Below are 15,900 nucleotides of genomic sequence, written 5' to 3'. Positions count from 1 at the left end.
CCTCACATCCTTAGTCATTATGTGTCATATTTTATTTCTATCACATTGATAGAGGATTCTTTAATCTATTCATCCTTTCATATAACAAAGACTATTTGTTATTATTAAATATGATGGCATAACTGAGCTTAATACCCCCACATTATTGTGGTTAGAGGTACGATTAAAGGATGGTGCAAAAGAAGCCTCAAGATGTCTATGTTTCTGCCCCAGGTTACGACCTGTTTTCATCTTGGGTTACAATTTGAATGTGATTTATTTTGCCAAAAAAAAGGAGCAATTCTCCCCATTACCATAATGCAAGAAGTCAGGACAGAAGACAGAATATCTGGCCTGAATCAGAGCACTCGGATGAGGAGAGGAGCCAGTCAGAGCCATAGCCCTCATTGCTGGAGATAAATCAGGTTACACGATTAGAGGGAGCATGCAGGACAACTTGGACAGTGCAGAAATCAAGACAGATAGGACCATACCAGAGACAAAAAGTCATACCTAAGGGTTTTCTCTGCTCTTCAAGGCAGCTTAAACTAAAAGTTTCATTAGTACCCTCTATTTGTCTTTTATGAGTTATTTTATATAATCATTATTACTAATACATAAATTTCAGAGGAAGTAATTACAAGTTCTTACACCAGAATGCTGTCATTCATTATTAACTAATTCTTATTGTTCTTTCCATAATGTCACCACATAAAGGAATTCTTATAGATATTTTAAGTTTAATTTCAACTCAGTTGAAGTTATGTATCAATTCTGTTTGTGATGCTAAAATAACTGAAGGTTTTGTGTACACTTACAAAAATACGTGTGCATAAATGAAAAATACATGTTCCTAGAGCTACAATCTTTTGGATGGTTTATTTTTGAATATTTTAATGTGTTTCTAATCTTTTTTGTGACAAAAATAATATTCAGAATTAATACATTAGAAAGTAGAGTGTTTCTACATTTCTTAAATTTTATAAATAATATCATGGCTTTTGGTAAGATAGAGATATTTTATTCCACATTAATATTCACATACAATATGTTAGTTTAGTCTGAAAAATAATACACTAATACCATTAATTCAATAAAGCCCAATATAAATATTTGCTATCATATCAGTAGAAGTTTTACAAAGATAATTGTTAAAGTTTCATACTTACATTGGCATCTTTCCCAGCTAATTTACATAATTCCACCCGTTCCTTTGCAGCAGGCCAATAAATCTGCAAAACATTTCAAAGTATGTTACAATCTGAATATCTGAAACACCCTAACACTCTGCAATTCTGCTTAGAGAGTGAATGTGTGAAATTGAAGAATGAGTATTAAGCATGTTGTTAGAGTCAATGTGGGAAATTTGAGATTTAAATATTTCCCAAAGCCACCCTGAAAGTTTCTAAAAGAAAAGTGTCTAGTACTATCCATTTTTGTGAATCTTCTAGTCTCTATTTTAATGTCTGTAACAGTAGATACATTATGTTCAGAGGTCCATAAGCTTTATCATGATGTCAACAGAATTTCACATGAGCATTTGCCTAAATAAGAGGCTGTATGTACCATGTTTTTCTGTGTTTACTCAGAGTAGTAGTACATTATAAACATGTGCCATGAAGTGTTAGAAACAACTCTCCGTCAGAGCATAACTTCTTTCTCCAAGCCAAGGACCAGTGTGAATTTGTTGACAATATTTAACATGCTTGGAGCTCAGATGCATCTGCCACTTAGCTAAACGTTTTATAAGCATTCTCTTATTTAAATTTCACAATGACCCTCTGAGATGGCTGTACTTATTCTTCCCATTTTGAGATCAGAAAACTCAGTCACATAGCCTTTAAATAACGTGTTGAGGACCACAAAACTTATGGCAGAGCCACAGTCTGACTCAAAGTCCATCTGACTCTTGAACTGGGGGGGGGGTCTCAACGATTACATAAGTCAAGGGCTCCAAACTCATTGGTTGATAGCTTTCAATTATGCTTCACGATCTTGAGTTCAAGGCTTTTTTCTTTCTTTCTTTTAAATTCTGTCAGGAAGTTTTTGTAGGAATTCTGTAAGAAAGTTTTTGCAAAATAAAGTTTAAGCAGTTATGTAACTCCATTAGCTTACAGAAAGAAATGCTCTCTGTTAAGCTATAAGTAAGAAGGAACAAGAAAAGCAAGCTCTAAAATACTTATAATATATGCTCCAGGAGTTCTGGATAGACTTTTATTATGTTTCTCACCAATGGTAGCAGAAAATATTTTAATAGGTGACAAAAAAAGAAAATATCGTGAGGGAATACACTGAAAGAGACTTGTTAAACCTGGAATTAACAAAGGATTTAGAAGTCATCAATGTTTATATGATATTATCTTTGTGGTGAAATTTTAGGATTTTATGTCTCTAAATAAAGAACAGAGTATAGCATTCAAAATAGACAAATACAATGAAATTATTGAGATTTTAAACCGGAGCAAGATTGTTTACTTAGAGAATATCTTAACATTCACAAATTACAATCCAGATATGTATATAGACAGGTGGTGGAGGCAGCAGGAGGCCCAAGTGATGAGCTAATCTTGATAAGGTACACAATGCCGACTAGAAAATGCTATTTATTCAGAAATGGTTTGAATCACTGTAGTTCTACTATCACACAACTTTAAATAGTAGCCAGCAGTCAAATATCAATGAGCTGCAGCAATGAAAAGCAATATGAATGGAAATCAGCAACTCATTATTAGGTCTAAAAAGAATATCTCCTCAAATTGCAAACCGCACATCTTGCTTTAGAATAAAGTTAAAAGCAACTAAAATAAAATGGTTACATTTCAGGTCTATAGGTGGGTGGATTTAGAAAAATGGCCAGCCAAAATGGGAAACGAGGGGAAGGATGACTTGGAGGTTAAGAAACAGGTTATTTACCAGATTCTAGCATTTGTGCTTGAGGGTGCATTTTTCAGGTGTTTAACAACATAATTAAGAACAAGAGAATAATGTAAGTTAGTAAATACATTAACTAAAATGGGCAATGCATGGACCAATGGACAATGGTTAGTCATAAACCCAGAACCGTGAAGCCATAACTTAATAATCCAGATGGAACACTGCAGCTGGCCCAAAATTGGAACGTTTCTTCAAATGTTGTTTGTTTGTTATTTTTGTTCTGGTTGTTCCTTTGTTATTCATCATTGCTGGCAAAAATACTGGACTGAGTGCTTCTTAAAAATTGCATCGGCAGGGGGTGGTGGCTCACGCCTCTAATCCCAGCACTTTGGGAGGCTGAGACAGGCAGATCACGAGGTCAGGAGATCGAGACCATCCTGGCTAACACAGTGAAACTCTGTCTCTATTAAAAATAAAAAAAATTAGCCTGGCGTGGTGGCAGGTGCCTGTGGTCCCAGCTACTTGGGAGGCTGAGGCAGGAGAATGGCGTGAACCCGGGAGGCGGAGCTTGCAGTGAGAGGAGATCGCGCCACTGCACCCCAGCCTGGGCGACAGAGCGAGACTCCATCTCAAAAAAAAAAAAAAAAAAAAATGCATCTTGAATTCAGAGTCTTTGCTTTAGATATGAGCTTATGAACTCTCAAGGTATCCTCTCACTTTTTCCCCCCTCCACTGGTCCAATTTTATTATTACTTTTAATTTTGGTTAAAAACGCATAACATAAAATTTACCATTTTAACAATTTTCAGTGTAGAATTCAGTAATGTTAAGTATATTTACATTGTTGTGCAGCCAATCTCTAGAACTTTTTCATCTTGCAAAAGTAAAATGCTGTACTTGCTGGTTCTTCAATATTACAGTGATTTTACAAAGGACAACTTTATATCATTGGACTGAAAATAGTACACAGAATACTTTTCCATAACCTGTCAATTGATTTAATATTTTTAATGCACTCAAAATATATTTATTGATGCAGACCTTTTGCCTAGGAAAGGTTTTTTTTTTCAATAATATTTTCTTTTTTTTTTTCCTTTCTTTTTAACTTTTACTTTTAAGTTCAGAGGTACAAGTGCAGGTTTGTTACACAGGTAAACTTGTGTCATGAGGCTTTCTTGTAAAGATTGTTTCTTCACCCAGGTATTAAGCCTAGTACACATTAGTTACTTTTTCTGATTCTCTCCCACCTTCCACCCTCCACCCTCCAAAAGGTCCCACCGTGTGTTGTTCCCCTCTCTATGTGTCCATGTATTCTCATCAGTTAGCTCCTACTTATAAGTGGTGAGAACACATGGACACATAGAAGTCCATTTTGTAAGTATTTGGCTTTCTGTTCCTGTGTTAGTTTGCTAAGGATAATGGCCTCCAACTCCATTCATGTTTCTGCAAAGGACATGGTCTGTTTCTTTTTTTATGGCTGGGTAGTATTCTATAGTGTACATGTACCACATTTTCTTTATCCAGTCTACCACTGATGGGCATTTAGGTTGATTCCAACAAATAGTTGGTGCTAACTTTGAAACTTTTATTTAGATTTCAAAAATGATATAAAGAGTGCTTCCACATTTTGTCATTCTTTAAATAAGCCCCTCCTCTTAGAAGCACTAGTGAATATATTCACATTTAATTTTGGAGGCATCATTTATCTCATAATTTAATTTAACTCAATCACCCAATACTATGATTTGAAGTAAAAAATAAAACCCTGTGATGGTCTTTATCCTTTTTAAGACTCATTTACTTAATATGAAAGAGTTATATTTTTTGTTTCCTACATTATTATTTGAATGATATGTAATTTTGAAAAAATCTATAGATACCTTGGTTATGTCTTCATTAACTATTTGTTCATTAGACATATAATTATGAAAGGCCTTCTGTATGTCAGCCAAGGCATCAAACTGAGGTGCTTGGGTCTGAGTTAGGATGGGAGATACAGAGTGACAAGAGAGTACACGGGATGAAACCACTGTGCCCAGGGAGCATTGTGGAGCACTTACTGGTAAACAGTGTCTTTAGCCAGTCTCTACTTTTGATCCTCTGTTTTAAAGTACTTGCTCTTAATAGTTTCAACTCTAATATAATAGTTTGGTTTAGCTAGATAGTTTCAACTCTAATTTTGTCTCAGGGACTTGACACTAAAATAGCAATTGCACATATATTCTCTTTGTAAAGGAATACAAATCTGTAAAAGATGCTTTAATGTTTTTGTTGTACATTTTCAGTTATTGCTTATAAGTCACATAATTGTAATTTGAGTTGCACCATCCTAGTTGATGAAGCCATACAACTAATTACAAGCTTCAGAGAACTGACTTTTTGATTAGCAAGTAAATGTTATATACAAGCACAGGGATTATGAGATAGGATCACAAAGAAAATTTTACTTCTTAAAGTAAAATTAAAACCTTCAAAAATAAGGATTTATTGAAATTATACATTGGCTTATTTTGACACAATGCTGCCAAGGTTTAGTCATCACTAACAGAAGTACCTTAAGCCAAAACAACCTATGATATATCTGATTGTCTTTTAGACTCTAAACACTTACTTAGAAGGGAAAAATAGTCATTATAGCTGTGTCAATATTGAAAAGATGTCAGTTTAATTATGATTTGTGGTGGATTTTTTTTCTTACATACTACCTAGTCATTAAAGAGATTTTTTTTAAATATTCATTTTTATTCCTAATTGGTAAAGAATTTAAAGAGACAGAATTTCCCTTAATTCAATCTAAAGACACAAAAAACAAGACAAAATCATTTTTAAAGATCCACTCTTATTCTTACATAGAATTGGCAAAATTTTCAATAATCTTTTGAAGTGTTATATGTATATATATATCACATTATATATGTTTATATAATGCGATATATAATGTACAATACACGCACATATATAACAGCATTCCACTATTTTCATATTTTTCTAGTCTCTTTCTCTCTCTCTCTCTCCGTGTGTGTGTGTGTGTGTGTGTGTGTGTGTGTGTGTATAGATGCATGTGGAGGGGGAAAATACTAAGAGAGAGAAAGACAGAGACACACGCAGTTATGTAAAGGGAAAAATAGAGATGTCAACTATAGGGTGATTGGGTATAGAATAAGATATGTTTCACATACAGGCTGAAGTTCCAGCATTGTTGTACAAGAGCCCAAGAGGTACCTGTGTTCCTTGGATTATTTTAGTGGCCTAGTCGGTACACTTTGAGATTGCATCACTATTAGACAAAAGTCACACCATATAGTTAAAAATATAATGTCCACATTATCTATTAAAAGTCAGCCCTCAGGATCAATAGTTAATATGAACAATTTTGAGACAGTGATTATTAATACTCTTACTGCCTTTTGAATTTATCAGCAATAAAATGCCACATAAATCTTCTTACACTGTAGTGTGTCTTGCACACAGTATCCTGACATATTAAAAGTTGCATGAAACAGCACACAACAAAGCACATGGCCCTGTTTCTAAAAGCTGATGCAACCATATTTGTCCTTTAGAAAGTCATCCACAGATATTTTTCCTTCACTTATCAAAGAGAGTCATACCAGAAACAGAGATGCCATTGCCTAATGGCCATATTTTAATTGCTCTGAAATATTCCCACAAAACACTAATTCTTAACTAACCTTGTGCTGATGCACCAGATACAGATTTTAAGGATATAATTTTGGTGGGTTGTGGTCTTTGGGACCTTAGAGCCTTGATATCAAGGACTGCAAATATGCAGAGAGCTTACTATTGCTGTCTACTCACGTGCAGGAGACATCAGAAATCAAACAGAGATCTTTTCTGTGGATCCAGAAGAACCTAAGAATTCCTCTCAACTTACTTATTCAGGGTATAGCTAGTAATTGAACAATTATTAAACAATACTTGCAAATTGGTTTTAATTTGAGTGCTAATTCTTACAGATCTAGTTGATAACAGAAAACTGGCAAACGGAAGTAAATAAATTTATAAAATGTCTTCACTTGGAAATAAGAGTTTATGGGTCAACACTGTTAAACAAGTATGTCTCATAAGCCAGTCCTCATATTCTATAATTTACTGACTTACCCATATTAGTATATTTATGTTGCCTTTATAGTATTTCACAATTGATCATTTCCAAAGGATTAATTTTTTCATGCTAACCTTGGAAGGCTCAAATATTATTATCTAAACATATATCTGTATATTTTCTTTTAGAGTTGTATAGCTTACTAGTATGAAAAGAGACCATATTACTGAAATAAAAATTGTCTTCAGTGCCTCCTTAAATAGGCTTTGTGCATAAAGTTATAGTTTAAACATATTCTTAAAAAGATTTAATAATACTTTTTTATGTAAATGTAGTGTAAACTGTGTGAATTTAAAAATACAAGCTGTGACCTAGTTATATTGATTTTATTTACTTTTCTCTGTCCAAAATCCAAAACAACTTTTTGTCCTTTTAATATTATTTTTACTTCACTTTGAAAAAATACTTAGAAGGGACTCATAAAATATTGCGGTATCCCTAACAATTGTTTCATTCATGATTTATATAATTAATGAATACTTATCTTTTAGTAAGGTGAAAATGTCAGACAATTAATTTTTAATTATTCAGTGTTAGGCAAGTTACAGAAACATTCAAATAATGATAAGACCTTATAACAACATCCAAAGGAAATTCTCATTATATCTGCTCTTTGTTTCATCTTTGGAGAAGCAATTTAATTGACTCAAGTTAGCAAGTGCAAGGTCAGTCAAATGCCTCTCGGCCTAATTCAGAGATGTCAAAACAACTGAACAAGACACACAAAAGGAAGTTGAAACTTATTCATAAAACCTAATTAAAGACAAAAATTCAGAACCCTTGAGATAGTGGCCATCTCTTTCAAAAAACAGGATACAAGTTTTTAAATGGCTTTAAAGAAAAAAATGTCACTCTGAATGCTATATGATACAAGGATTTGAACAACTAAAAGAGCAATGGTTACTCTGGGTTCCCAGGACAGGGAGGTGTTTTCCTGTTGCAAAACAAGAGCAACAGCGCCAAAGGTAAAGCTTGCGCAGTGGGTATTGGCCTGGCCTAGATAGAAATTGTTACAGAAGGGAAGTTTAATTCTCCATTTTTGTTTTGTTTTGTTTTGTTTCAGATTTTTATATAAGGGCAGGCCTACAAATTTTCCAAGAAAATGCGCTTCAATACAGAAGATGGAGTTCCAGGCAAAGTCTAAAGTGGTCTTTTCCATGACTTTTCTGCATGAAGCCTTGGGTGACAATTGTCTTTCCCTTTCCCTTTTCCCGACTCAGCTCAGAAGCCTCGCTTGCATTTTAGCTTTCTTCCACGAATCATCTCTGTCTTCTACTACACTTTTGCTTATCACATCCATTTGCACTTTCTTTTTCAAAAGTAAGTTTAGTTTGAGACCTTTTTCCAGGTGTAAAGATCAATTAAATGCAGTGCAATCAGAACACGTGAATGTGAGTTCCTACTGCATCGCCGCTTGGTTTGTGACCTTAGGTAGGTATGAATCTCAGCAGCCCAGCCTTAAAACACAAATCATCTCCACCAAGTTAATACTCATTTGAAAGAAACTTGCAGTAAACATTTCTTGAGCTTCTTTGTGTATGCCAGCTAATGCTGCTCTTTAAAATAATACTTCATTATTATCTTCTAGGTAGAGCTTGTTCTAGCTAAAATACATCTGACCTCTTCTAGATGATCCCTTCTTATAGATACCTGTCAATTTTATTATCATCTCCCCAGAAAGGTCTTTTTTAATAACCAATCTGAAGTAGTTTCCCAGGAACACCACACATTTTTTAACATAACACTTCGCAATAATTGCTATTTTATTTGTTTCCTTTTCTCCGTTAACTCTCTATTCCCAGATTGAAGACACTATGAGCATGAATGTCTGACCTGTTTTATTTTTCACTATATTCTCAGTATCTAGAAGAGTATCAGAAATATAGTAGAACCTCAATAAATATGTATTGCAAGGCCGGGTGCCATGGCTCATGCCCTGTAATCCTAGCACTTTGGGATTACAAGTGAGGTGGGCAGATTTCACGAACCCAGAAGTTTGAGACCAGACTGGGCAACATGGCAACACCCTGTCTCTATTAAAAAAAATAATAATAAAGTTAGCTGGGCATGGTGACAAGCACCTGTAGTCCCGGCTACTCAGGAGGCTGAGGTGAGAGGATTATTTGAGCCCAAGAAGTTAAGTCTGCAGTAAGCCGAGATCACATCACTGCAGTCCGGCCTGGGTGACAGGAGTGCGAACCTATCTCATAAAACAAACAAACAAAAAAACACCTACAAATATGTATTGCATGAAAGAGAGAAATGCTAATATACCATACAAATTAAAATAAATCTAAGAAGTCCACAAATGGTCAGTAATTTAGAACCTGTGGTCCAATTACTCTTGCGGATGGACTTCAAACTTTTGTAGTGAATACTATTCAACACCTCTAAACCACGACTTACTGAAGTTTAGTAAGCACTGATGTCTGGTGTCAAGGAACATTGCTTTTTCTTCCTACCACCTTTAGCACCTGGCACAGAATCTGGCATGGTGAGCGCTCAATAATTATTCTTTGAAAAGTAATCTGCAGAGTTTCCCATAGAATTGGACACTGAGAAGGGGTTCTTGTGAGAGTTCTGGCGAGGTCTGAGCAGTCTGACAACATCCTGACAGTACATTACAGTGACCAGATGGGACCTGCACATCAGCACCCGGGCTAGGGAGCCAGCACATCCATGAACGAGTTGATTGTTTTAGCTCTGTGATTACTAGACAGCATATGCTCGGCAGGCAATGGAAACAGATTAATCACATGAAACTAAGCAGTGTGCCTTATACCAAAAGTTAATTTATTAGGATGTCCACATGCTTTTCAAGTATTTCTATTTTCTTAATTTCAAGTATTAAATAAGAATTAAAAGACCGACGATTTTGTTTTACAAATAATTTGATTTTAAGTGAGAAGGTTATTTATTCTTTTCTTTTCCCACTATGTAACAGACTTCTTAGAAGCTAAAGCATTAGACAGAAATGTCTTACTCAGCCATAGAGTAAGTTAATAGAACTGGAGTCAGAAGATCATTCTGATTTATAATAGTATTTTTGCTTATACTTAATATCAAACAAGCAAGTGTAGAGTCCTCATGTATCAAAACTCTTGTTCTAGACTTCCTTAAAGAAAGGGAAATAACAAAGCCCTTTTTATGTTAGACAAAGAAGGGTGTTTAAATATTCCACTGGAAATTATTATATGTAAAATTATACATTCATTTAGGTTAGTTATTTTCACAATATAAATGCTCAAACATAAGGGTGTAGCATTACGGATTTCAAGTAATCTTTACAATTACATGCAAAAAGAAAGAAGAAAGAAAGAAAGAAAGGAAAAGAGAAAAGGAAAGAAAGAAAGAAAGAGAGAAAGGAAGGAAGGAGAGAAAGAGAAAGAAAGAGAGAGAAAGAGAGAGGGAGAGAGGGAGGGAGGGAAAGAAGGAAGGAAGGAGGGAAGGAAGGAAGGAGGGAAGGAAGGAAAGAAGGAAGGAAGGAAGAGAGGGAGGGAGGGAGGGAAGGAAGGGAAGGAGAAAGAGAGAAAGAAAGCCAACAAATAAATGCTTGAATAATATAGACACAAAAGCAGTACTCAGCTTGGTAAGTCATACGTCATTCTCTTTGTGACCCTTTGCTTGCATCCTGGTTTAGAGACTTGTTCCATCCCTGCAGGTTTGAACTGCTTCCAAAATAAGTAACATTTTCATATGGAAGGATCCCAACAATTCATTAACTCAAAAGTCCAACTAAGTAACATAACCAAACAGAGAGTATTGCATATTTTTTTTTACCATCAACTATGACTCCATTAAAAAAAAAAAGAGTGAGAAAGAGGGAGGGGAAGACTTTCAGCTTGTATACATTATTCCTGAAGTTTACATAGAGAGGGCTCTGGATTTTATATGAATTATTACTAGGACTACTTAAGGCTGGCTGAAGTAGAGAATGTTCACTTGTAGTCAAACTGACAGTTACTATGTCGTTTCGAATAATTTGTTTAGAAACCATGGGTCCTTAAACCATATTGTACAAATGTCAAACACATTCATTATTATAATGTCTACACTGAACAGGCTTCTAATGCATCACTTGTAAATGAATGATAAATAGATATAAATGTCTATTCACAGTTGGCCACCTTTCTGAAGGACTATTAAAGTTCTTCTTTTATATACTTTCTCTGACTCAGGAGATAGAGTAGGATGTTAAGGGCTGGGGCAGGAAAATGCAGCTCCCTTAATTTAAACTATGAGAAATCTACATACAATCACTTCTCGCCTTTTGGCTAAGATCAAGTGAAAAATCTACATACAGAATAGACAATAGACTCTTTTCTGCTCCATTTCTCAAACATATTTTTCCCCATTTGAACTGAACAACAAGGAAACAACAAACCCCAAGTTCCAAATTTAAATGCAAACATTTTAGATTAACCAGTTAACATTAATCCAAATTTTACTCATCCGTCTTGTACTAGTTCAAAACCATGAACAACATGTAGTTGTTTTCCCCTCTCTGTATATCTACCATATGTGATCTGTCTCATTATTTTGGACATTTAAAATTTTCTAACTTTCCTTGTAACTGTATTATGCCTTGTCTCCCTAACTAAGATTAGAGCAATGACAAGATCTGAGTTTTATATTCTATTACAATATGCTTAGTGCTAATAATGGATACTCAATGGATTTTTGTTGAACTAAATGAAAAAGAAATGCTGGCTCAAGTAGAAGGGCAAAAGAAAAAATATTCAAAGTGTAGTCACTTATAAAGTATCCCAAGTTTTATTTCTATAATGCATATTAGTTGTTTCGGCTGCAGAGACTGACAAAACCAAACCAATAAAAGTGGCATTATTTTATGTATAATTGCACTAAGATATATATTAAATGATGCTTAAGTCATATTTAGTTATTTGATTTTTTAAAAAATATGTTTTCTGTACATTAAATATTTAGTGAATAATGCTAAATACTATGACTATAGAATAACATGTTATGTATGTCTTTGAACCAAGTTATAAGACACTCTTTCTCATCAGTGTCACACCCCTAAAACAGTCAAAATACTAAAGGGAGAAAACTTATATGTTTTCACCATAATTAAAGAGATTTGCAGCAGACCAGATTTCATGAAGTTTATATTAAATCATGAATCGAGAAAACTTTTGCAGAGGCAAATAAACTCTTGTACAAGCAAAATAATTATTTATGAGGATTAGCAGATTTTTCAATTTTTACTACATAAGATGAAAAAGATACTGGCAACAAATACTTTCCAAGGCTATCTACTGAAAGAAAAATAAATTCTTCCAGATAATTTTCTTGTAGAACTAGCTAATCTTTGTAAGTCTTTCCAAATAGGCAATATATACTTCTTTTTGTTTGGCTGAGAAAACTTTTGTGTTTCCCTTGGGTTACCTGTGTTAAATTGAAAAAGAAAAAATCAGTCTTCTAAGTCAATTAATTTTTAAAGAAAGTTTGTTTTCTGTTCCCTCTGTAAGTGTAGTATTCAAAGTGTTTCGTTCCTAAATATTCCTTCAACTTGAGGTGACTGATATAAGCAACTTATAGTTACCTCCTTTCCTTGCAAGTTTGAGAGTTGAAACTAATATATTTCTGGCCAGCGAGATGAAAGAGAGGGTTTTGCAAAAGTTCTTTGCTCCTAAAGAAGATATATAAGTGATAATCTATTTTACCATTTATATTTCTTTGTCTGGATGTGACCCATGAAGACTGTGGCAGCCATCTTGCTACCAACCTAAAGATAATGCCAATCCCAAGAGTGGCCGACAGAGAAAGAACTGCGTCCTCGATAACATCATTAAGCAGATGATATTTTCATCTTTGTAGTCACTCAAACTCTGAACATATTCATATTATATAACAAATTTTCTTATTTTTAAGCCAAATTCAGGTGTCTTTTATTCTGTTAGCTATCTATTCCACGCTAATTGATAAAAGTCATATAGTGGTTTCTTACTCAAAAAAGGAAAACTAACAAAATCACAAATTCAAAATTTAAAGAAACACACTACTTAGTGTATTTTATGTATCAGACATTGTGCAGTGCGCTAAAAGAGAATCAGAAGTGCATAAAAATCATCCCCTTATTCAAGGAATGTATAATGTGGATGAAGACATACTGACACAAATGAATACTGACAACACTATCAGCTAGGACATCTGACATTGACATAAATATATAAAATGCTCCTGTAAACGTGAAGAACACTTAAATTTCCCGAGGGTGAGGTGAAGCCTTGGAGAGCCAAAGGTGAAAAAAATATAATTCGATAAAGCCTTTCAAGAATGAAGAGCAGTGAAATGAGCAAGAAAGTGAAATCCAGGAAGTTTTAGAAAAGGCACAGAACTTGATAATAAATTATTTATTTTATGAAGAATAAACAGGGTGCTTTGAGTAAAGGAGAAAGAGGGGGTGGGGAGAGAGAAGCAGAAAATAGAGTGCATGTGAGAGAACAATGAATAGTTAACAGTGAGACTGGAAACAGGGTGGCAATGGGCTAGGAAGAGCCTTAGAAGTCAATACGAAGAAGCCTGGAGTTTATTCAAGTTCCTAAGAAAAATTGCCAGAGTTGTACAAGTGAGTGAGACACATTCAGACTTTTAATTTTGTGACGATATCTCTTACGATTGTGGTGAACAGATTAGATAGGAGAAAAGGATAAACTAAGTTAAAAATGGTATTATCACTCACACTAGAAAAATATATTGAAATATTTGCCACATTATCAGCTTGGCCTGTCAGCTGAGGCTTTTGCTGGGACTACGTCACAGCTCAACTCTCCCTTTGTCTAATACTGCTTCCTAGCTTTCCTCCCACTGGGCTGATTCCAAGAACACTCTCTTATGAGCTAATCTTCATCTCAGAGTTGGCTTCTGGAGAAACTCAACCTACAACGAAAGTGTCATAACTGGTAAATACAGTTCTTGATCCATGTCCTTCTCTTGCAATGTGATCACTTCTGGTTCTGATTGTTCCATTTTGATCTAGTGTTGGGGGAATGGACTGTCAAATCAATGGGCATCATCTTTCCAGACCCCGTCCCAGAGAAGGAGTCCATGAGTATTCCCTAGCTGAAGAGAGGCCTTACGGACCAACTTTGGAATCGTTAAGCTTCGGGATAGTTAAGTTGTGAGGTGTCACATCCTTGCAATGTGTGCTTATACTTGCTTTTAAGTCTAGGTCCCTATAGAAATAGTCCTTCCTCTCAAAAAAATTTTCAAAAAAGACAAAAGGTCATAATCTCATCCATCTTCTTTTAATACCAGATAATTTAAAAAACAAAGAAATAAAAAACAACTCAGTCTACTTAATTTTTATTTTCTAGATAGTGGAAATGTTCCCCAAAAATCTAATTAATTTTGACTTTCTTCCTCTGCAATCATTTATTTGTCAAATATTTACTAATTATATACCTGCACTATTCACTCTAGTAGACTCAAAATCTAGTCTAAACAAGAGTAAAGATAGTAAAAAGATATTATTAAATGATAATTACAAAATGAATTTTGTGAAGGATTTTGCTATAATTTCTGGTGATTCTGCACTAAATGCCCATGGCAAATATGAATGATAATGGCCTTTTTTTCAATAGGCACAGCCTTGTTTGTACAAAACCTCCAAGTTCACATATATTGCAAATTTTGCTAACTTCAATTGAGTATTTTCTACAGATTTTTTTTTTAACTTTCCAAGGGAAAAAAAAATCCCAACCAGTCACTGATAACTCAATTATATGTTGTAGATTGCTTTAACCCTAAAGAGTACAAAGGACAGCCTTCAGCCCCTCAGAGTCCCAACATGTGTGGTTTCCTCCGCAAAAGAGTTTGGATCTTTGCCGAGGGGCACTGAGCCAATGAAAACCAAGTGGGTCTAAACCTAAAGTACTGCATTTTGACACTTATGTGCTACTGTGGAGTATCTTTAGCAATAGAGTGATTTATATAAATTGGAATGGTGGATACCTATATAACATAAATTATTACCTTTGCATACATAATCCCCTTATGAATTATACATTTTATAGAGATATAAAGAAATATCAGTTATGTAGACAACATCTAATTTCATAATGTATTCAAACAACTTTATTTTAATAATATCATAAGATAAATTGATACTTCATAAACATTTACTTTTTAAAATATTAGCACATTTCATGCATGGAACATCGCCAAAGAGAGATTTGCTTAAAATAGTCACAGCAGGAAGTTATAAGAATTTATTTTAAGCAATGATCTAATACACTCAGTTCAGATAAAGGGATTTTTTCTTCCAATCCCTGAAGGCAGAGAACAGAACAAGAACAAATTCCCTTAAAAGTATGAATTGCTTTTTGCTAGTATGGTAAAACTGAGACATATTTGGAAAAAATGCCTTTTAAGCTATGCAGCATCTCTTAAAGCAAAATTGCAAAGTTAGCTAAGATTTTTTTCCTTGGCCACTTTCATAAAACACGTCATCCCCTGCTAAGATATTTACTGAAAATTAAGATGTTACTTGATGCCATCAATTGGCTCGTACTAGGAGTATGAGTATTTTTTTTTTTTTTTTTTTTTTTTTTTTTGAGACGGAGTCTCGCTCTGTCGCCCAGGCTGGAGTGCAGTGGTGCAATCTCGGCTCACTGCAAGCTCCGCCTCCCGGGTTCACGCCATTCTCCTGCCTCAGCCTCCCGATTAGCTGGGACTACAGGCGCCCGCCACTGCGCCCGGCTAATTTTTTGTATTTTTAGTAGAGATGGGGTTTCACCGTGGTCTCGATCTCCTGACCTCGTGATCCGCCCACCTCGGCCTCCCAAAGTGCTGGGATTACAGGCGTGAGCCACCGCGCCCGGCCCAGGAGTATGAGTATTTTTAAAAGAAATTCCTGAAGAAAAAAATACAGCCTTAAGAAAAAAATGGAATGGAGC

General features: G+C 34.8%; 1 protein-coding gene across 2 annotated transcripts in view; it reads right to left on the bottom strand.

Annotated features, from left to right (window-relative positions):
• The window catches only part of SEMA3D (semaphorin 3D), a 191,827-nt gene that overhangs the window by 85,050 nt on the left and 90,877 nt on the right, over window positions 1-15,900 (bottom strand). For both annotated transcript variants that reach the window (XM_019030326.4, XM_063708657.1), the window contains one exon: window positions 1,149-1,211. In XM_019030326.4, the coding sequence (XP_018885871.1) occupies window positions 1,149-1,211 (63 nt within the window). The remainder of the gene's footprint in view (window positions 1-1,148; window positions 1,212-15,900) is intronic.

Source organism: Gorilla gorilla, chromosome 6 (assembly GCF_029281585.2).
Source record: "Gorilla gorilla gorilla isolate KB3781 chromosome 6, NHGRI_mGorGor1-v2.1_pri, whole genome shotgun sequence".
In the NCBI taxonomy this organism is placed as follows: Eukaryota; Metazoa; Chordata; class Mammalia; order Primates; family Hominidae; genus Gorilla; species Gorilla gorilla.
The sequence above is the reverse complement of the archived record's forward strand: the minus strand, read 5'-3'. Positions and strand labels throughout refer to the sequence as shown.